The sequence below is a fragment of the Brachypodium distachyon genome, chromosome 1, assembly GCF_000005505.3.
Source record: "Brachypodium distachyon strain Bd21 chromosome 1, Brachypodium_distachyon_v3.0, whole genome shotgun sequence".
NCBI classification, from domain to species: domain Eukaryota; kingdom Viridiplantae; phylum Streptophyta; class Magnoliopsida; order Poales; family Poaceae; genus Brachypodium; species Brachypodium distachyon.
In genome coordinates, this window is record NC_016131.3 from 35097254 (window position 1) to 35119164 (window position 21911).

At 42.0% G+C, this 21911-nt stretch overlaps 2 protein-coding genes across 4 annotated transcripts; both read left to right on the forward strand.

Moving 5' to 3' along the window:
- Positions 1-4391: 4391 nt before the first annotated feature.
- LOC100831817 (spermine synthase) lies at positions 4392-12596 on the forward strand. Of its 3 annotated transcripts, none has more exons than XM_010229335.3 (13): positions 4408-4549; positions 4632-4738; positions 6728-6942; positions 7162-7206; positions 8344-8420; positions 8511-8633; positions 8826-8930; positions 9012-9084; positions 9239-9310; positions 9448-9643; positions 11616-11745; positions 11867-11941; positions 12130-12596. In XM_010229335.3, exons 3-13 carry the CDS (start codon positions 6759-6761, stop codon positions 12202-12204), a joined length of 1155 nt encoding a protein of 384 aa, XP_010227637.1. In that variant the 5' UTR covers positions 4408-4549; positions 4632-4738; positions 6728-6758; the 3' UTR covers positions 12205-12596. The 3 variants fall into 3 exon arrangements, with proteins under 3 accessions (XP_003563796.1, XP_010227637.1, XP_014752641.1); XM_014897155.2 differs by lacking the exon at positions 4632-4738 and adding an exon at positions 6252-6353 and having other exon boundaries at positions 4479-4549; XM_003563748.4 differs by lacking the exon at positions 4632-4738 and having other exon boundaries at positions 4392-4549.
- A 1327-nt stretch (positions 12597-13923) lies between these two features.
- LOC100832115 (putative E3 ubiquitin-protein ligase UBR7) lies at positions 13924-21560 on the forward strand. The gene is made up of 5 exons (XM_003563749.4): positions 13924-14277; positions 14368-14526; positions 17873-18133; positions 19015-19650; positions 21043-21560. Exons 1-5 carry the CDS (start codon positions 14182-14184, stop codon positions 21130-21132), a joined length of 1242 nt encoding a protein of 413 aa, XP_003563797.1. The 5' UTR covers positions 13924-14181; the 3' UTR covers positions 21133-21560.
- The last annotated feature ends 351 nt before the right edge of the window (positions 21561-21911 follow it).

Genomic DNA, 21911 nt, shown 5'->3' on the forward strand with positions numbered 1-21911 from the left:
CCAAAAAATGCACCCCAAAAATGTGCAAACTATCAAATTGTGTTTTAAAAATATGTGCAACTTCATGTTCCAAAGATGTTCCAAAGTGTGCAACCCAACCTTGCCATAACTTATGAACAATACAGCTACTTAATTAAAAGTATTTTTAATCAATTATTTTTAATAAAATTAAATATTATTGCTATTTTGAGTAATGTATTGTATTCTAGGTTTTTTTTTTTGCTGAAAAGCGAAGCCCGAGCCTAAAGAGAACATCGAGCCTTCCAGCTAGGTTGTGCCATGCCCAGGCCTACGTAGGCATTTCTAACCTAATAAATGAAAAGGAAGGTAAATAAGTCCACCCTACGAAATCTGCATCTGGATTTTCTTAGAAACAATTCCACATTCAGATGGATATCACAAATCCAATACTATCTGCATCATATCCAATTGATCATGTCTGTTGAAATGTATTAAGCATCATTTCCTAACAGTTCGAACTTAAATTTGGATGAATTGGTTAGATGCATCAATTTAATATGGTATCATAGACAGGTCTCAAATTCAAACCTCGGCTAATGCACTATTAATTAAAATAGTTGAGGCCTTTATTGATCCCACGTTTAAATCCTGAAGTAGCCTAGACGTAACGGGGAGTGTTGAAATATATTAAACACCCTTCTCTAACAATTCGAATTTTCGGATGAATTGGTTAGAGCATCTCCAATGGGATCCCCAAATTTTGCCCCAAAATGTCTTCTTTATGTCCGTTTGGGGAAGCAAATGGACATGTGTTCGTCCCCATCACCCAACAACGTTCCCCAAACGGACATGTGTCCGCCTGATGTCTGACCCCATCGTCACCCAATAGCAAATGATAAATAAACATTTGGAAGTCATATCTTTCGTAGAATAAAATGAAAAGTCCAAATTAAAAATACAATAAAAATAGCACGTGAGTTGGGTTTAGAACGTCGTGAGACAGTTTGGTTCCTATCTACCTTGGTGTTAAAGGGAGAACTGCGAGGAGCCAACTCCAGTACGAGAGGACTGGGTTGGGTCAACCTATGGTGTACCGGTTGTTATGCCAATAGTTGCGCCGGGCAGCTAAGTTGGTATGGAAGAACTGCTGCATGCGCCGCGGGAAATCCTTCTCTATACAAGTTCTCGTACGAGGTTTTTGAACAGAACTTTGATAGGCGAGAGGTGTAAGCACCGCGAGGTGCGAAGCGATCTCGTACTAAACGAATGGAAATTGACAACAATAAAAAAAACATAACTTAGAAAGAATGGTAAAATTTTCTGAAGTTAAGCAAACGTTGGTCTTCTGATTCTAGTAAAATATATGGAACAGTGATACAAACTATGAACTGTTTGAACTGAAAGTATGAAAGTTGGTCTTGTGATTCCAGTAAAATCATGTCATAATCTGAAGTACGAGTAAGCACATCAAAACAAGGTACTACGTCTGAATTTTAAATGTTCCCTGTTCTAGCTACAACAATGAAAATGTTCTAGCTACAACAATGAAAATCTGAAGTTATGGTGCAGTGGTATGAGAACAAAATAACAGCATAGATAAATTCAAAATCTGACATGTCTCACATAGCAAACGGTATAGCTTCAAAATCACACCATATATAAATCAAAATCTGACATTCAAAACAGGACCATAGCAACAGCAAGGCCACTGCAGAATCACAACATGGATAGCTTTCTCTGAAAACTCTTTCTCTGAACTGAACCTCACCTCTTTCTCTAAACTGAACTGAACATCTTTCTCTGAACTGAACTGAATTACAACATGCATTATATATATCATATGGACTAAGAAATTTCAGGTAAAATAGATGGATTATCACAGTAGGTACAACTTAATTTTTTTTCGAAAAGGAGGGAATACGCCCGGCCTCTGCATTGATCGATGCACACAGCTTGATTAAGCCAAAACAATCCAGCTAGCTTCCTTGCTCCAACAAAAATCACAGCATAGCTCTTTACAAAAATGACAGCATAGCTCCTTACAAAAAATCTGACATGTCTCGCAACACAGATAGCAACAGCGTGTCTCACATATGGACTTCAAAATGTCCATGTCTCACATAGATAGCTTCAAAATCAACATGTCTCACGTGAGAATATGAGAAGAAAATGAGGTCCTCTTCCCTGTGACGGAGGTGCCGTGGTTGACAACAGAGCTTCTCGGCGTGCCGTGCTGGACAGCAGCGGAGGCGGAGCTTCTCGATGCGCCGTACATGGCGGCTAGGGTGCGGGGATGCGACGGGGGACGGCAGGATTCGCCCTCCGCGGTGTGTCCATGGCTGCCGTTCCTTGCAAAATTGTCGGAGGCTATGGGCGGCGAGGGGAATCGAACAACTTTCATTTTTGCTGTGGAGCTAAGAGGGAATCAAGAGTTCGGCGGACACCGGACAAACGGACACCCCAAAGTTTCTCCAAATTTGAGAGAGGTTCGGGAAATTGGGACGGACAAAAAAAGACATTTTATCCGTTTAGGGTAGCCCATTGGGAGCTGATTTTTGGACGAGATGTCCGTTTGTCCTAAAGAGAACATTTAGGATAACTTCGGAATAGCCCATTGGAGACGTTTTGGAATAGCCCATTAGAGACGCTCTTAGGTGCATCAATTCAATAGCGTCGCCATTCCAATCCGGGACACCACCATCTGTGCAACAAATTCCTCGACACGAAACAACCAGAAGGAAATGTGGGAAACGGTGCTGAGTCCCGAGTGGCCTTAGGTGTGGACATGTGCATAGCTGTCATATTGATAAGCGTCCTGAAAGAGATGAAGAACCGGTGGCATGCATAAATATGCGTATACGTGTATGGCTCAGCTCCAAGACGTGGACTGGGAAACTATAGAACAAGGAGAAGAGAAGCTATATAGAGACATGCTTCGCCAGGTTAATCACCAGTACCTGATGGAATCAGGTGCCTACACTTTTTAGGAAAAGAAGGAGCCGTGGACCGTTACGGTGTTACGTGTGGCTCATGCAACGTACTAACGCGATTGGGTAATTAAAAAGCAGTACTTGCACTTGATGCTCGCTCTGAGAAGTCAAAAAAGGGAGGTGATTACAGTTAGGAGATCTCTTTCGTCTTCATATCAACTTTAGGAGGGAAGAGAAGAAGCCGTGGACAATGATCGGTCGTCGCAAATTAAGCACGCACGGCTCTTAGGCTCTGTGGTGAAGGAGCAGTGGTTGTTGTTTCGGATCAGGGGCAGACCAAAACATTAATTTCGAGGGGGCAAAAATTGTAAGTACCTGAAAAATATACACTAAAGTAGAGAAATAGAGGCAACCGATTAGGCTTAAGTGAGGCCAATCTATACCATTGATATATATAGTGTAAGAAGATGAACAAATTTTGTGGAGGCAGCAGCCCCCACACCTCTTAACCAGATCACTCCGTGCAGGGTTGCTTAATCAAAGGCTGGTGATCCTTACATATTCTGTTCGAGCCGATATGTATGCACCAAAGAAAATGTGCCAATTAGACCACTTCAGTTTGCATGTGCACCGTTACAAACTAGTAACAAATAGGAATATATTTCACTCGGACCTAATACACAAACACACCTCATGTCAGTTTTGGACTTGTTAGGTTGAGATCACGTTGGGTTGGGCTGACGTGGACGAGGTCATGTGACGCCCCATCAGGAGAACAGGGTAAAAAATAAGTCGATCCGGCTCTAGAAGGTATTCATTGTTTTAGTCTAGGGGTACTTCAAACTGAAGTGAAGTCTCGAGGATTGTAATATGAACTTCGATACAAGTTCACCGGGTGTGGACTTATCCCTTAAATACAATACTCCGTACTCCTCTTCTAAATTCTTAACTCAAATTTGTCCAAATATGAATGCATCTATTTTTTAAAAACGTTTAGATACATGTAATATTTTGATAACAATTTAGGATTGGAGAGAGTAGTATATATAGTTCTGTTACTAACACTGCTACAAATAATAAAATGGACAAAATTGAATACAAACAGAGTTACTAGCATCTACTCCTTGCCTCGGTACCAAAAGACTGAATATACAGAGTACTCGAATATAAACCACCACCTTTGCTTCCCGCCGTAGTAGACACGGCTGCATTTGTGTGAATGAGCACGCATCTTTCCGTGTCCAAAGATTTCGTTTCCTTTTTCTCCTCCGGAAATTAAAGAAGAGAATCCGATGCCGAGACACATCACATGAAAGCTACACCTAATCCACTCGAACGGATCGCAATCGTCTCCCGTCCATGGGTTATCGATCTGAAGAACAGCATCGCATCATGCCATATGGCCGGCCCTTTATTGCTGTCAAAATCGGCACGAGTTCTTCGTTCCATTGGAGCCGATCCATGGCCAGCAGCTGCAGCCAATGGGTCCCATTCCCATGGGCGGTTCCAGAGGTGGAGCCGCGACAAGTCACCACCACTACACATGGCCGCCTATTTAACCCCGCTCCTCCTCTTCTCGCCCGCCGCATCCACTTTCTCCCAGTCCCAGCAGCGGTAGCAGGCTGAGCAGAGGATCCTCCTTCCGTCGCCATTCGCAGGTGAGACAACGAGCAGTCGGTGCCTTTTGCTCAAGGCTCGACAGCCTGCTGCAACTTATAAGTCAGTCCTGTTGATTTCCAGAAATTATTCTGTTGCTGTCGGTGCTGGTGATCCAGGAACAGCGAGGGTGTGTCTTTACATTATTTATTCATCCGTCAAGGGGCTTTGTAGAATTGGGTCACGAGCAGGTGTTTCCTGTTGCCTCTTCTTCTTCTCCTTCTTGCCTTGTGAGTGGGGAGGGATGGGAGCAAAATAAGCCTCGGTGAGACGGTGAGCTCGCGGCGTGCGTCCTTGTGCCCGTGTGCAATTTGCACGTAGTGGGTTAGAGCTGATTCCTGATGATATCTTCTCTTCTTTTAAGAAAAGGTTAACCACCCACACTTGGTGACTTGGTCTTCTTGTGCTTGCACACGAGGTGTTTGTTTCTTTGTGCCAGCTGTTCCACTTCGTAGTATTTCTTTGAGTTCTTTCCTTCTTCGTCTGCCTAGTTGTTGCACTTCGATCAGTTCCTTTCATCTGTACCTAGCATTTCAAGCATTTTTTTAAAAGAAAATCTTGATGCGTGGTTTATTTGTTCTATACACCTTTGATTGGTAAAATTTAGGGCTCGCTTGTAAAAGAAAATTGGCTGCGGTTGGAGACAATTTGTGATTTTGAGGTGCTTATTTCTTTGAGTAAAATACACCACTAGTCCATGAACTCGGCAAAAATGAACACTTCAGTTCACGAACTCGGAAAATGCACACTTAAACCCCTAAACTGGGACTACTGTGTCACTTTAGTCAAAAATGGTTCGGCGAGACTTAAACACGCCACATGGCTGTCACGTCAGCTTCAGCCAGGACCGCTGACATGCTACTCGATTTTCTCAGAATTTTTTTGCAAAATCATCATGCCCGAGCCACCCCGCGAGGGGCAAGGCGGCCGTGCCCAGACGGGGATCCCGGGGCCCTGAGAACCATGCCGTTGCAAAAAAAAACCCCTGAGAAAATCGAGTAGCAGCCCGCGGTCCTTGCCGAATCCGACGTGGCGTGTTTAAGCCTCACCGAACCGTTTTTGGACTAAAGTGACACAATAGTCCCAGTTTAGGGGTTTAAGCGTGCGTTTTCTGAGTTCATGGACTAAAGTGTCCATTTTTGCCGAGTTCATGGACTAGTGGTGTATTTTACTCTATTTCTTTTCCCCTCTTTTCATCCTGTTGGTATTTGGTGGTATCTTCTTGAAATGAAGGGGGTAATAATTTACTATTTCTTTGCAAATCAATCTTCATCTTTTGTTTTCTCTTCCTTCAGTTTGGTTATTTCTTCTATCAGCAATGTGACATAGAGGGATTAAATTAAACAAAGCGATGTTGTTATTTTTATATGAACCGAAAAATTCTTATTTTTATGAGACAACGATCCTGAAAGATGATTCTTTATCCAACAAAAATTAAGTTGTTGCACATTTTAGAAACTGTGTGCAATTTGGTCGAACTAGAGATATGTCTCAGGCCACAGCAAATCTGTAAAAGGAATATGGTAAACCTGGTAAAAGATGAGTTTACCAAAAAGAAAAACTCGCTTTTGGCTTAATTTGTCTCTGTTTTGCATCGTGACTAATTGTTATATTACTGTGCTCCAAAATATATGAAATGTTATGTTAGGGGACAATTATTGCATAGCATAATTTAACTAGCCTTGGTTTGTTTTGTTGCAACAGCTTCAAAAAATAAGAACTCAACCGCAACCGCAAATCGAGCGTTACCCAATCAAAGTTGCACCCAGTCCCTGGCATTGGCCTACACTGGGAGCAGAGTGACTGGTGCGACCATATCCATGTGCCCTGTTGTCATGATAACTTGTTAAATTTCATTTAACTACGTAGTAAAGGAGTCCAAGGACGACAGCTGAGAACTGAAACACCCGAGGGAAATGCCAATATTCACTACCAGCTAAAGCCTCGAACGGGGAAGTGAAAGCATGTGCACAACAGATAATTGAATTTGTCCCGTATCATTAGCTGAATATAATACTACTAGTTTGTTTGAACGTCATGGTTAGCAGTAGCACCTTGGCTTATTTTCCTCTCTCGTGGTTGTAAAGTAACTCTGTAGTTTTTAATGCTTACCTGGTGCAAATTGTTCCCAGTTGTCTGAATTTTTGTTCCGACGTGTTTGTATTATTCTGTTGGGTCAGAGGCTGGGAACCTTAAACCAGAACAAGCTTCATGGAAGATGGAGGTGCAAGAAATGTTTCTGCAGCTGCAGCACAAACAAAGAGTGGGGATGATGGCACATCCAAGCCACTGCCTCCTTGCTGCATCAAGGCGAAGGCTGCTGCAGCAGAATCTGAGGCTAAATGCCACGCTACAGTTGTATCTGGGTGGTTCACAGAACCCCGCTCACGCTTTGGTAAGTACAGTTCAGCGACATTTCTGGGAACTGCAAATGTAGCAGCAGCTAAAATCTAATGGTTGCCTTTTTTTATCTGCCAATGTTCCATGAACAAGATTTTTTGTTCAATTAAATGGAGAATCCAGATTCTGTTATTTTTTCCACTATATACGAAAAATCAAGATGTACAATCTTTCTGCTGTTCTGATATCTAAAAATGTGTTGCTGTATGTTCAGGTAAAACAAGCAAAGTGCAGTACTTCAACAATCCAATGTGGCCTGGTATTTCTCTTATTTCAGTTTTGCCATGATTTTTCTCAAAGATTATTTGTGCACATGATATTTTTTGTACTATGAAAGTGACAAAGCTCCGCCATTGGAGTATTTGCTTCAACATATGGGATGTGAATAAACCATCAATCGTAGCTCTTGTTAAAGTGTTTTAAGTGAATTGCCTAGCCCTTTCCATCGGATCAGTCTTTTGGTTGCGTTGGCTAGTGCATGAAGCTTGACATGGTATCAGAGCTTAGGTCTAGAGTTCGAGGCCCGGGTTTCACAATTTATCCTAAAATTGTTGTTGCCCCCTCCGCCCATTTATTGGCCTCTTGAGTCGTACCTCTAAGTTTACACGTGTTGACTTGTCTTCCCCGTCACACGTGGGGGCGGGGGGGGGGGGGGGTGTTGAAGTGTATAAGTGGATTCCCTAGTTCTTTCCATCAGATTGGTCTTTTGGCTGTGTTGGCTAGTGCATGAAGCTTGACAGCTCTTAACCTAACCTATTTGTTTGCCAGGAATTCAGCAAGGACACTTCTTTTGCAAATTCAAAAAGTACAAGGTTTCCTCCATAAATAAATATGGTCTATATAGTACTCCCTCTGATCCTAAATTCTTGACTCAAATTTGCCAAAATATGGATGTATCTATTCTTAAAAAGCGTCTAGATACATGTAATATTTTGACAACAATGTAGGATCGGAGGGAGTACAATTTTAGACATTTGAGTTGGGGCCTCTGCCTCCACTTGGCTCAACATCGGTGCACCCAAACCCATGGAACCAAGTTGGTCCATCATGACCTCATATGCAAAATAATTCATTGATTCCATGGCCTAACCCATCCTAGGATGATGTGGTAACTGAACACCCTATAACGGTTTCACATTATCCAAGTGGACATGGTATTGAAACATCAGAATATTTGTGTCCCTGGAGGTTACATATATCTGAAGTTATCAAACGGCATTTTAGGCTTTACAATTTCAAGTGTTTGTCCATTTATGTCAAGAAACTTCTGTCCAGTGAAAACTCCGGTCCAGCATCACCTATGAAAATTGTTTGATGATTACCCTATAATAATACTTAACTAGTCTACTTGCTTGAGCTGGTTAGGATTGTAACTAGATTTACATTTTCTATACAGGAGAGGCCCATTCATTGAAAGTAGAGAAGATTTTGTTCCAGGGAAAATCACCTTACCAAGAAATTTTAGTTTTCGAGGTTATTCTCCATCTCCCTAATTTTGTACAGGACTGAATGTCTGAGTTAGCTAAACATAACAATGTGTAACGTGCTATATTGTGTGTGCAGTCTTCAACCTATGGGAATGTCCTTGTGCTTGATGGTATTGTTCAGCTGACTGACAAGGATGAATGTGCATACCAGGAAATGGTTACTCACCTTCCACTATGCTCTATTCCATCCCCAAAAAATGTATGTCTTTTGATCTCAATCATTTGTTCATATATGCTGAAAACTATGGGAATACACTGTTAAGTACTACAGTGGATCCAAATCTTTTTTTATCTGCATTTTTTTGTGAGGCTTCTTTTTTTCTGCAGTTACTTAATTACCTGTAGTGCTCATATACATTCCGGTGTAGACTACTTAATTACTTCAATGCAGGTTTTGGTTGTTGGGGGTGGTGATGGTGGTGTACTACGAGAAATAGCGAAGCATGATTCAGTGCAGACTATAGACATATGTGAGATTGATCAGCTGGTTATCAATGTAAGAAGCATCTCTTGCCTTTGCTTGAAAGTATAACCATCTAAATAGACCTTTTCTGATTTATGCCTTGAAACTCTGTAGGTTTGTAAAGATTACTTCCCACATTTATATGTTGGATATGAAGATCCTCGTGTCCAGCTTCATGTTGGTGATGGTATGTAAATAACTTAATTCGTACACTGGTTGTTTTCTATATAATGTTGATAGGCCATAGGGCATACTACTTTTCTATAGGAACTCAAACTCGAAATCGCGTCTGTTGGTCTTGATTTTATAAATTTCATAGTGGACTTTCTTCTGTTTTACAGCTGTGGATTTCTTGAGGAATGCTCCTGAAGGGAAATATGATGCCATTATTGTTGATTCGTCAGATCCAATTGGTGGGTTCATGCTATTCTTACTAGATCATACCTGTATCCCTTTTATTTTGATCAAGAAAATTAATTCATTCATCTAGGTTGGTTACATGTTGTTTTGTTTAAATCCTTTTGAATTTCTCTTTCTCATTACATTACAGGGCCAGCTCAGGAACTTGTGGAGAAGCCCTTTTTCCAAACAATTGCTAGAGCTTTAAAGCCAGGTGGTGTTCTTTGTAATCTAGCCGAGAGTATGTGGCTGCACACACATCTAATCCAGGATATGCTCTCTATCTGTCGTGAGACATTCAAGGGTGCCATCCACTATGCCTGGACAAGCGTTCCAACATATCCTAGGTTCTCTATTTCTTTGCATAATCTGCGCTACTATTTTTCATGTAGTCTCCATATATCACCTCGTTTTTTTTTTGACGAAAAGGCAGCAGCGCTGCTTTTCATTAATTAATACGAAAGAACAATTTAACAGAGTTAATTACAAAGCCGAGAGGGGGGGGGCAGCTATAAGCTAGGAAGAACACTTGGGAAGGCGAACCCTATGAAACCAACAATTCTTAATCATCTAGAAAGAGGCAGCCGACTTGCATCCTGCAAACTTCCAGGCCATAAGCTCATCGAGCGCTAGCTCACAGAGCTTGCGGACAGAGAGGGATTTGGAATGGAAAACCCTCTGATTGCGCTCGAGCCAGATGTGCCACCATCCAAGCATGACAATGGTACCAAGTCACTCACGAAGCAAGCTGGAAGAGCAGCGCTGGGCTTCATCAAACCACCATTCAGAGAGAGAATTATCAGAGAGGTGAGGCAAACAGTGAATATTGACCTTGGCTTGTCGTAGGAGCAGATCGGGAGGCAAAGGAGCAAGCGGGCAAAAAGGTGGTTGGCAGTCTCCGGTGAGGTTCGGCACATCTGACAGATAGGATTAGCAGGGATACCTTTTAGAGTTAAACGATCGGCGGTGAGGCTTCTTTGGAGAGCTACGGTCCAGGAGAAAATTTTGACTTTCGCAGGGATCTGAATTCTCCAAATGATAGCAGATTCCAAAGAGGAAATTCTTCCAAAGAACTGAAAGTGGTAAGCAGAGGCAGCAGAGTATCTCCCAGACGATTCAAGCTTCCAAGAAATTGAGTCTGGCATGTCGGTGAGGGAGATGTTTTGAGTATAATTCCACAGCTTAATGAATTGCAAGAGAACTTCATGGGAGGGCTCACGCTTGATGTTGCGGATCCAGCAGTGGTTATGGAGCGCCGTCTTGACACAATTGCCTCGGGCCCGTGAATGATGAAAGAGGGCAGGCAGATGCTCAGCAAGCGGTTGATCAAGGAGCCATGGGTCATTCCAGAAAGAACACTTCGAGCCATCTCCGAGATGAAAATTGGTAGCAGCATGAAAGAGAGCAAGAGTCGCCTTATCTTTGGCGAAGTGGCTGAAAAGCTCCTTATTAGCCCCGTCCCAAGCAGAAAATAACCATCGAGCTCTGAAGGCTCTTCCATGCCGAGCAAGATCAGGAATTCCAAGGCCACCATAGTCTTTAGGAGCACAAACTTTCTGCCATGCGACAAGATTTTTAGCTCCTGCCGGGGAGTCTGAACCAGACCAAAGGAAGGAACGGCGCAACTTATCAATTTTCTTAATAACCCATGTCGGTTGTTTGATGGAGACCATTTGGTAAGAAAGCAGCGCCGAGAGGACCAAGTTGATGAGGACCAAACGTTTTAGTTTTTAATGACGTATGCAGTTTATTCTGAAAGCCCAAATCCTAAGAAAGTAGTTATTTGGGGGATACAATTGTAGTCTGTCACACACAACTATATTTCTCCTTTTGCACTGTGGAGCCACCTGTAAATCTCTCAAAATGAAAATGCAGGGATGCCACCATGTTCATATTCTTGTCAAGTGAAGAATCTAGGTTCTCTCATCTTTTTGAAACCGTGGTTGTCTCTGATGCCAAGTTAAAGAGTATTGGGACCATGAGTATTCTGGGCAATAATTCCTAGGCTTTTGAGCCAATTGGCTAGGATACATGCCTTTTGTCGAGAGGTGAAAATGCTTTTTGCAAGCTACTTCCTCTCCCAACTACTGTAGAAATAGGTGTCCAGTTGACCATTTATGATCTAGTCCATTCTAGGATACTACTTCCATGTTGATGCATTCTGTTGCAGCGGTGAATATATATGTTGATGAATTAAAGCGGCCCTATGAATCTGTCAGAAGTTTTCCCTTTCTGTGGTGCAAAAATATGATTAGTAATCTATCGATCAGCTGTGGCTGCTCATTATTTAAAGAAGCAGTGTCACCTCCTAATTTGCAGTGGTGTCATTGGGTTCCTGCTATGCGCAAAGGAAGGTCCACCAGTGAACTTCTTGACTCCTGTGAATCCAATTGAGAAACTGGTAGGAGATACAATAGCTGGAAAGGAAATGAGATTTTACAACTCAGAGGTTTGTCCATAACATCGTCCCCCATCCATATGGCTTTTACAACCCCTTATTCATTCTTCTTTTGCCTTGAATAGATGCTCTTTTATTGCTGCACTCATCAACCAGATTGTTTTCTTAACAGATTCATAGGGCTGCTTTTATTCTGCCAACATTTGTGAGGAAGGAACTGGAGGCACATAGCATTTCTACCAAAAAGGTGATAAGTTGATTTTAATATATTGTTCGTTGTCAACCTTTTCAATATTGAGAGATTGAAAGCTACAGTGTTGTGCATTTTGTTATGGACTTCCGAAATCTACTTAGTCTGGTAACCTGAGATTGTTGCAAACTTGCAATGCAATGGAAATGCTCACTGATATTTTTTGCTGTTTCACCCCATGATAGGAGAAACCAGAGAAGCCAGCCATGAAACCAGTCCAGATGAATATAATGCCAGACAGCGCCATCCTGAGCTCCTGAGTGCTTCCTACCCCCGGGGACAGCGGCATATTCTATTATCATCTTCCTCGACGAACCACGCCGTATATATCCATGTTGTCATCTGGCCAATAGAAAATTATCACAGAAATGATATGATATTGTGGCGCTGTAGCATAAGCAAACCACGCCGTATATATCCATGTTGTCATCTGGCCAATAGAAAATTATCACAGAAATGATATGATATTGTGGCGCTGTAGCATAAGCATAGTTGTATCACAGTACTGAGTGTAGAATGTCATCGAGTATATATATGGTATGTTGTGGTTGAGTGAATAAAGTGGGAGCAAAACGGATGTGTGATCAAATAATGTATTCCCCAAAGCTGAAATCCCTGCTTGTGTGTTATGTATAGATGTCCATTGTAATTACTCCCTCTAATCCATACTAAGTGTCTCAGACTTAAGTACAACTTTGCACTAACTTTTTACTAAATCTTAAATCTGAGACATTTATTATGGATCATGTGAGGATGAACTCTGCGTGTATTTATCTTTGGCTCCTCGAATGGACGATGCTGTGCTGTATCGAGCCCCAAAGCTCGCAGTCTTGGGGGAGGGGCGGGGGGTTGGTCGACCACCTTTTGGTCTATGCAGAGGGTATGATCTGAACCTCACAGATTTAGGGCACGGCTATTTGCCGCAACTCTGCCAGGGCACTAGTTTACAGTCGAGTCCTGCCAAAGCAGTTTTTTTTTCTTTTTTCTTTTTTCTCATCCTTTTCACTTTTGGTTTTCTCAACTTTCGGATTTTTCTAACTTCTGTTTCTCTCAGCTTTTTATTTTCTAACTTTTGTTTTTCGAATTTGGATGAACTTAAAAAACACAACACACTCGCGTTGGGAGGAGCCCTCGGCCGACCACCATGCAAGGAGTGGCGGCAACACACGGAGAGGACACTGACCGAGCTGTGTTGGGGAGGAAATGCGGAGGCTCACGAGCAGCGGCGGGGAGCAGTAGCAGCGACACACGGGGAGGAGCTATGGCTGGCTACTCGGGGTTGCGGTGGCACGCTGGAAGCAGTGTATCGAGCGGCAATGCGGGAGTAGTCGCGGCTGACATAGGGATAAAAGTCGCGATGACGTGCGGGGAAGAGCGACGGTGTGGGCGGGGGAGATGAGGGCATCATGAGAGAACAATGATAGAGATAAGAGGTGTTGGTCGTGTGGCTAAGAAGAGATAGATTTAGAAAGAATATAAGAAAACAGTTGCTACTAAAGAGTTAATCCGCATAATAAGTAGGTTACAAATGTTTCAAGGAGCGTGGGCCTGAACATGAAGCCCCTCGTGTTCGTGAATGGATGATGATTTTGACAAATAAATAGTGTTTAATGCCAACTTGTTAGGTACGAACAATGTCTGTAAACTTATTATACAAGAAAACGTATATTTTTGTTCAACTAGCATGGAAGTACAAAACGGGTCATTAAACTTTTTTTTTAACATTTAGTCCTGACAAAATAAGATAATTTTTGTCCTTATGTGGCACCCGAAGCCGATGCATTTTATCCCTCAATTGCCTAAGACGAAAACCGTAAGACAGACAAATAAACTGGGAAGGAAGGAGTACGTCGCAAACCTCTTCTTCCGTTTGCTTCGTTCGGCAGCATCTCGGCGGCCGTCCAATCGCCGTGGCGGGAAACCAAAAGAGGCACCCCCTGCCTTCGCGCGCGTTATCTTCCCATTGACAACTAAGCCCAGCTTCCGCGATCCAGAACCAACCCCACATGTCAGCCATCGAGCTCCAATCACACACACAGCCTTTGCCTCTCTGCTCGCATCACCTCTTTCTCGGCGATTCGCGGAGCGGAGGCACACACCCCTGGGCTTAAAATCTCGCTCTGCCATTCCTCCTCTAGACATCCCATCTCCTCTTTCCAAATCCAATCGATCCGAGCGCACACAAGCCCGACTCCACCTCGCACCAAACCCTAACCCTAACCCTAGCGTTGGTGGCCATGGCCGGCGACGGGAGCGACACCGCCTTCCCGGACGAGGCCGAGCAGACGGTCACCCTCAACGAGTACATCGACGGCATCGAGGCCGAGGAGCTGGTAACCTACCCGAAACCCCCCACGTCCTCTCGCTCCCCCACTGACATTTTTAGTCCGATCTGGTGCTCAAGTTTGTCCGTGAAACCCTAGGAGGCGGATTTGGTGCTCGGAGGGGATGACGGCAACGAGTGCACCTATGCCGGCGGCTACCTCAAGCGCCAGGCCGTCTTCTCCTGCATCACCTGCGTGCCTGACGGCGTCGCAGGGATCTGCACCGCCTGCTGCATCACCTGTCATGAAGGCCATGAGGTGATCCCCTCAATTCGAATGCATTTGCTTACATACGGATTGCTAGTTTGGTTGGGTTTTTAGGTTCTAGGGTACAACCAGGTTAGTTCTGAGAAGGGAGCAGCAAAAAAACATGGGAGCTATTTTGAAGGAAATCTTCTTTTAGGAAGATAGGAAGATTGCAGGAGCTCTGCCCTTCAGTTAAGATGAGAAGCAAATACATCTAGACAGCAGTTGGTACAAGTGAAACTCCCCAAAAAAGAAGAACAGAAAAACAGGAACCACTCGCTACCGGAATGATTGACAACCACCATTGGCTTAGACTCCAGTTGGTACAAGTGAAACTCATGAACAACAAAAACGGCACTTTCCTCATCCTACTCATTAGAGAAAGCACAGCAGTTTTGCTCCTTCAAAACATTCCAAACTGTGTAGATGAGAAGGCCATCGACCTCACGTTTCCTCTGTTGGCTACCATCCACATTCCACCATTCCACATTTTGGGGGAAATGTGAATCCAGATCTCTGTGAGATCTTTGTTTTGATAACAATGGCAAGAGCACTGCCTATTTAGGCTGAAGTGCGACTAATTTTCCGTTCTTATTGCTAACTGTTGATGTGTACTGTGAAAGTTTTTTTTTTCATGGTAACCCTGAAGCACTTGCATGATTTTAGTAGTGTACTAAGCTGTGACTTGCTGTTTTCTAGATTGTACATGGTTAATTGTGTTCACTTAGCACCGATGTATGATTGCAGTTATGTTTTTTCTTGAACCAAAGTGTTTCTGCTTTGTGAAATTGCTAGGCTGTCACGATGTAATATTATGTCTTGTACTCTTGTATTAGTAGTTGCCAAATTTTCTGCGGACATCTTCAGCATGAAGTGATAGGCACTTCAGAGGATAACCGTGAAATAGCTTGTAATTAGTTGATCATTTGTACATTGTGGTTGGATTTTAAACATGCTTGGTAGTATGAATATATAATATCCACATTTACTGAAAACAAATATTCTGACGTGCTGGTATAGCATTATCAATTTTCAGTGATTCATGGTAGTGGTGGTACTCTTCTCTCTAGCGCTCCCTCTGTTTCTTTGTACCTGTGCATGCAGCCTTCTAGATACACGAAACAAGTGAGGGGACAAAGTGCTACTTAGCCTCCGTCTTCATATTGCCATGCAATTAATTGCACCATTCTCAATTTTCCTCTAATCCCTCCTCAGCTCCACCTCCCCTCACCCTATAGGATGGCAGCATTAAAAATGTACAGTAAGGATGATTAAGGCTTTGGAAGTCCATATGTACACGTATTTTGAGAGAACTTGCAAGGACTACATGTACAAGTAAAAAGAAGTAGAGGGAGCATTTCATGAGAAAGTTCTAACAGATTCTTCAGTCGAGGGTTCATTGCTCCAGTAAACGTATGATATACTAGGGATGCAAGCAACGGGCTGTTTGCCCCACTAACACTATCCAGCACTGGATAGCATGTTGTGCGGCATGCTGCTTGCATCCCTAACTATCAACTCTATCCATATGATTTAATAGATTGACCACTAATTTTCCTGGTGCCAAATGTGCTTTCTCTATTTAGATGTAGAGCGCATGAAAAGTTTATCGTAGATTAAGGAGGCTTTAGTGTGACCGAAATTAGCGCTGAGAACAGTTTGTCACGTTTGCCATTAAAACGTGTGTGGCTGCGCGCATACAAAAACTCTGGTGCTGTGCTCGGTGATTCGCCCTTTCCATCTGTATGCTTACCTTTGCTGTTCTGAATGCATGCAGTCACAAAAGCCAAGGAGACAGCCGGCTTGGTAGTTAATGCAAGCCGGCAATCAATGATTAGGAAACGAAAACGAACTACATATTGTGAAAAAGGAAGAAAAAAACGCCCGCGACATCTCGGAATGGAGTGACTATAACCAAGAGAGTATTTCATTTTTCCTACTTGATGAATCTAGGGAATCACTCCATTGAGAGCATCATTATATTTTTGCACATGTAGAGGAGGAAAACATTTCTGTGTAGTGGTTACTGTTCTGATGCAGTAACGTGCCTGGTATCATCTTCCCCAAAGATTAGATTGCTTTGGCCTGTCCTCTATATAAGGATGTGAAATATAAACATTAACTCTCAACTTATAAGAAACTAAAGGGTGCCCTCCCCTACTCTCTCTTCTTTTTCGAGAAATCTATCCCATAACCCCCAAGTCTACTACCTTTCGAAAAAAGGGTCCTTTTCTACCTGTCATCGAGGTATCACAAAACTCGACCAATGAAGGAAGGCAATCTGTTCAAGCATAGAAGTTTGTCTCAATAGCTCACCACCCGCATATGATACTGTGTCTCCAATTCAATAAATTACCTTTTATAGAATGAACACCACAATAATACAGAATTAAACTAGCATGTTAACAAAATCACTTATTAACCACAATGCATAAGAGAACCTAAGAAGTTATTATTCTAATAGTCCTCTAGCCCAATTGAGCTACTCAGTACACCTGAGTTAACTTGGTATAATTTCATTTATAGACCCTACCAATAATTTGACCAAAAGTATCGTAAATCCATGAAATCATGATTCCCAATGCCATGCTGCCATCTCAAGATTGATCAACCATGATTTATCTATAACCACCTGTGTGCGGCAAATTAGTACCCACAAACCCTTGGGCCTTGGTGCGTTCCATATTCACCGTGCATGTTAGTACTGCAACACATGGTCAACTGATTCTTGGGTCTTGGAGGTAGGTATTGTGATCAAGAGATGTTAGGATCATGAGTCTCATGACTCATGTTCTCTTGCGAAAGATATGCCAGAGTCAACTTTTCTCAATGGTCATGGTCAGATTTCCTTTTGATGGGCTTAGTTGGATATCTTCTGCTATATGCATTTTACTGCTCGGATAATGACTTGTATCTTTACCCATTTCTCAATGCTATGCTTTATACACTTATAAGATTCATCTCGGGCTGACACTATGTGCACACATATTTTGGTGGTGTAGATAATTTATTCTGGAGGGTGATACATCACAAGTTAGAGGTGAATTTTGTTCATGCTGATTCTGTTCGGAGACTATAGATACACAGTAATATCTGATTGCACCAGGCAATGAAACGGTTGTTAGTATGCTCTGGAGACTTGCACTGTCGATATGGTGCATGAGAATGAAATCACTTGTCACAATTTCCCTGTTTTTTTTTCTATTTTTCTCTTGATCAGTTTGGTTTTTCGTTTGCATGCGCAGAATTTGGAAATGTAGCACTATGCTTACTCAGTTACTATCTTCTGCAATCTTGTCTGTAAGTGTGCACACAACTAATGCTTGGAAAGCTCCTATTGTTTTGTTTTGTGCTAAAGGTTGTTGAACTTTGGACAAAGCGAAATTTTCGCTGTGACTGTGGCAACTCAAAGTTTGGGGGTCACCTCTGCAAACTTAACCCTGAGAAAGATCCTGAGAATCCAGCAAATTCTTATAATCACAACTTCAAGGGTTTCTATTGTACATGTGGTAGGCCTTATCCTGACCCAGAAGCCAAGGAGCAAGTTGAAATGATACAGTGTTGTATTTGTGAAGACTGGTTTCATGAGGATCATATTGGTCTTGACTCTATCGTAAAGGTTTGCTAGTCATGCTCTTCTTTAATGGGGTCATATTTGTTAAGACTTCTTATGTTCTGGTTCTTGTCTGTATTTACCACATTTTTGCAGCTACATTTATTGTTTCATTTTTAGAAACACAGCATCTGTTATGTGTATTTGTATAGATATTGAAAATTATTTAAATAGGAAGGTAGTTATTTAAATTAAAAAGGGAAGACATAAAATTAAAGTTAGAGATTGGCTTAGTATACGGTTAGATCTTTCCTGATAAATATGTGATACTATTGCAATGGGAAGGAGGTACTGAAATATAAAAGAGTATTATGTCAGGCAAGTAATGAAGAGGGTTTAGGAAAGAAATAAATTGTATTGGAGTTTGGTGTCAGTTAGTGTGCTACTCTGCTAGCCCAAAAAATGGTTCCTATAATTACAAGAGACGTGCAATAATCAGATGAGAATCAAGCAATACGAGAATAGTTTATTGATCTGTTATCTGAGCTCTCTTGTCTGGCCATCCTCATGGTGGTTGTTACCTAGTTTGTTCCAGCATTGGCATACGGTGTGCTATTTTTTTGATCCACCATCGCCTTTCTTGATGAAACTGACAAATGCATTACATCACAAATGCTCTTGAGTCTACATCGTTTTCTTGCTTGTCCACCTTTTCTTCCCTAGAACTACAATGCCCATGCAATGGTTACGCTACTTGTAACGGAGCATCTTTCTTGATCAGTATTGTTACTGGCCCTAAATATTGATTTAGCACATGTTTTACTTATTGGCTTTAACAGGTGCTGCAAACTGCATACATGCCTGTGTTTTTTTGTCCAGTATTACACCATTTTAAATTGTCATGCTACTTACTAAACATTCTTGTTAATGGCTTCCTCGCCTTGCAGATGCCACGAGATGAGGAAGGGGAGCCACTCTACGAGGATTTCATATGCCATAAATGCTCACCGATTTGTTATTTTTTGAAACTCTACCCTGAGACAATTTGGGCTTCTAGTAAGCAGAGTTCTGCATCACAAGCTTTTACCGCTGATTCAAATGGTCTGGAAGAAGACTCTGCAGATCAGGCTGACACTGAGAAAAATGAAAATGGTGCTCGTGTAGACCATCTGAGCGTTGAAAAGCCTTCTGTTGAGGACAATTGCGCAGAAGATATTGCAGCTCCAGAGAAGTCCATTTTGGGTGACAATTCAGGTGGCAACTGTAAGCTAGGAATGGATGTAGATAGAACATCAGCTGATTTAGAGAAAGCCATGCCCTTTTTCATGTCAAAAGGCTGGAGAGATATTCTATGCAGATGCGGAACATGCACCAAGGTCTATGCACAACGAGGCATTGCACATCTTACTGACAAGGATGACTCTATTGAGGAATACGAAAAGGTTGCTAAGCAGAAGAGGGAGAAGAAGTTAGAGCAACAGGAAGGAGCTGAAGCTAACTTTATCAATTCACTTAATCATGTCCAGAAGATAGAGATATTGAGTGGCATCAGTGACATCAAGAATGAGTTGCACTCCTTTCTGGTAAAAATCTCTTCTTATTTCACTGGTAGTCATGTAGTTGCCAGTTGGTGATAATTTGATAATTTCTACATACTGGGGGTCTCTGGAACTTGTGTGCTCCATCTTGTGCCATTTATTTGAATGGAAATTAAACCAAAGATCATACTAATACTGAGACAGAACTGAAGGTCATCATAGTTCAAAATTCCACCAGGACTGCTAGGTTCTTAGAAATGTGACAATAACAATAGCTTATAGTTGTCACAATAGGTCGAATCTTTTTGATTGTTCAACTAGTTATAAATTCTAATCGGTTTCCTATCTTGAATGGTCTCCACAATTATAAAATCCCATTGCCCATTGGCAAGGGAAGTCTATTACAACCATCCCCAGTACACTACGGGTTTCCTCATATACGTATAAACTCTGGTGCACTACCTTTAGCTAGCTATAATCATGGACCAAAAACAGTAGTATGATAATTACAATGTCTTGAAGTGTGAAATAAGAGAGATATAGGTTCTGCATGCAACCTATTTCACTTTGGACTTGTCCCAATTCCTAATTACATGGTCCAGCATCCAGTTTCTTTCATAAGTTCAGCCCAAATTCTAATATGTAACATTAGTTATGACATAAAACTGCTGCTTCACATACATTTCCAGTTGAAGCTTTGAAACAAGTTTGTTTTTGCTCAGAAATCTGCATAATACACAGCTTATCAAATAAAAGAATCAGGCTAGGCTACACAGCCTCAGTTACCTGATGACTTGCCTAAGATCAAACATGTGGTTTCCAACACAATTGTAACATGACAATTAATTTGAACTATCCTGAATTGGAAAAGCTAGGTGCTTCCTGCATGGCATATCTAAGAAATGATGCCAGAGGAGTTAGCTTATACTAATCTCATATAGATATCTGGGGCCATCTCTGGCGCTCATAAAAATGTCACCATAGGTTTATGCTGAAGGTCGCTAGGGTCACAGGATGCCGGTCCTTGAATTGGAACCATCGCCTGAGGCCCTGCAGTCCTGTACGCAGGACCAGGGTTCTAAGTGTCTGAAAAAAGGATCAGGGTTCTAACTTGCGTCGAACATATTCTGCATAACTCATTTGGCGTTTGCAAATTTGCTTGCATGTTTAGCCATTATGTTATTCTGCATAATTTTGTTTTTGTTTCAATTGTATGCAGATAATATATTTGAATTTGTATTTGTTTGATGTTTATATCTGCCATGCCATCATTTTGTCTTAAAATAAAATTCCATTTCATTGTTATCATTTCATAATTGCGAAACTACGTCATTTTCTCGATGTTCCTAGGCTGTACCGTTTATGTATACATATGTTTAATTTATTTTATTCATTTACCTGATGTGTGTTTTGTTTTTCCTTTGATACTTTGAGCAGCAATCCTTTGATCCATCAAAAGCAGTCACATCTGAAGATGTACGATCTATTTTTGAGAATCTTGCTAAGAAGAAACAGAGGTTATCCTGAACTTCAATTTCTTCAGATCTTTTGCTTGAACCCAATGTCCCGCTACAGGATAACCTAGTGCTGAGTTGGTACTTCAAAATTTCGAGCAGTTATCTGTCCTCCGTCCTATGTAGTGTACTCTTAAGTTATGCTGTGGGCCTGTGGCTACCGTGCCTTGTTATCTACTGTAATGCTAGCTTGTTCGTGGTAATGCTAAATGTTCTAAAGCCAGATCAGCTTAGATGCTAAACTCCCAGTGGAGAGACCTGTATGTCGCTTCTTTGAATCGAAGACTTGTATGGTAATTCACATTGCCGAAAACTGTGTCGCCCCTTGTGTTCCTTGATTTTTCTCGTTCTTTTTGAGCACTTCGTGCAGAAATAGCGAAGCTCCTCTTTTTGAGCACTTGATGCTGCAGAAATAGGGAAGCTGCTGATGTTGCTGTTGGATGTTTGAGTGTGGGGTGGAGACTGGATGTTGACCATTGTTGTGCCAAAGCGATAAACTCATGTGTACTTTTGACTGTTGAAGTATGATCGTTTATGCAATTGTTTTGACGTCCTTGACTCCTTGGACATCTTGTCGTGAGCTGGTTTTGCCACCAAGTTCTACGTGCAATATAGGGATATGGACATATATCTGCAGGACTCCTGCTGCAGGAGAAGAGTAGGGACGATCACCATCCTCGCCTCTCTTTGCTTAGGCAGGTATTTTTTTATATGCATCGGTTTGCTAATCTCCCATCGATGGTGATGCCAGGTGCCCATGCACCCAATGATGCAAGAAACATTTTCCATGGG

Excerpts from the sequence above, each read along its gene's own strand:
- LOC100831817 (XM_003563748.4), top strand. The coding sequence starts at position 6,759 with ATGGAAGATGGAGGTGCAAGAAATGTTTCTGCAGCTGCAGCACAAACA. Across the intron at positions 8,931-9,011 it reads TTGATCAGCTGGTTATCAAT|GTTTGTAAAGATTACTTCCC; the intron begins GTAAGAAGCATC and ends GAAACTCTGTAG. Across the intron at positions 9,085-9,238 it reads CCAGCTTCATGTTGGTGATG|CTGTGGATTTCTTGAGGAAT; the intron begins GTATGTAAATAA and ends TCTGTTTTACAG.
- LOC100832115 (XM_003563749.4), top strand. The coding sequence starts at position 14,182 with ATGGCCGGCGACGGGAGCGACACCGCCTTCCCGGACGAGGCCGAGCAG. Across the intron at positions 14,278-14,367 it reads GCATCGAGGCCGAGGAGCTG|GAGGCGGATTTGGTGCTCGG; the intron begins GTAACCTACCCG and ends GTGAAACCCTAG. Across the intron at positions 18,134-19,014 it reads GTCTTGACTCTATCGTAAAG|ATGCCACGAGATGAGGAAGG; the intron begins GTTTGCTAGTCA and ends CTCGCCTTGCAG.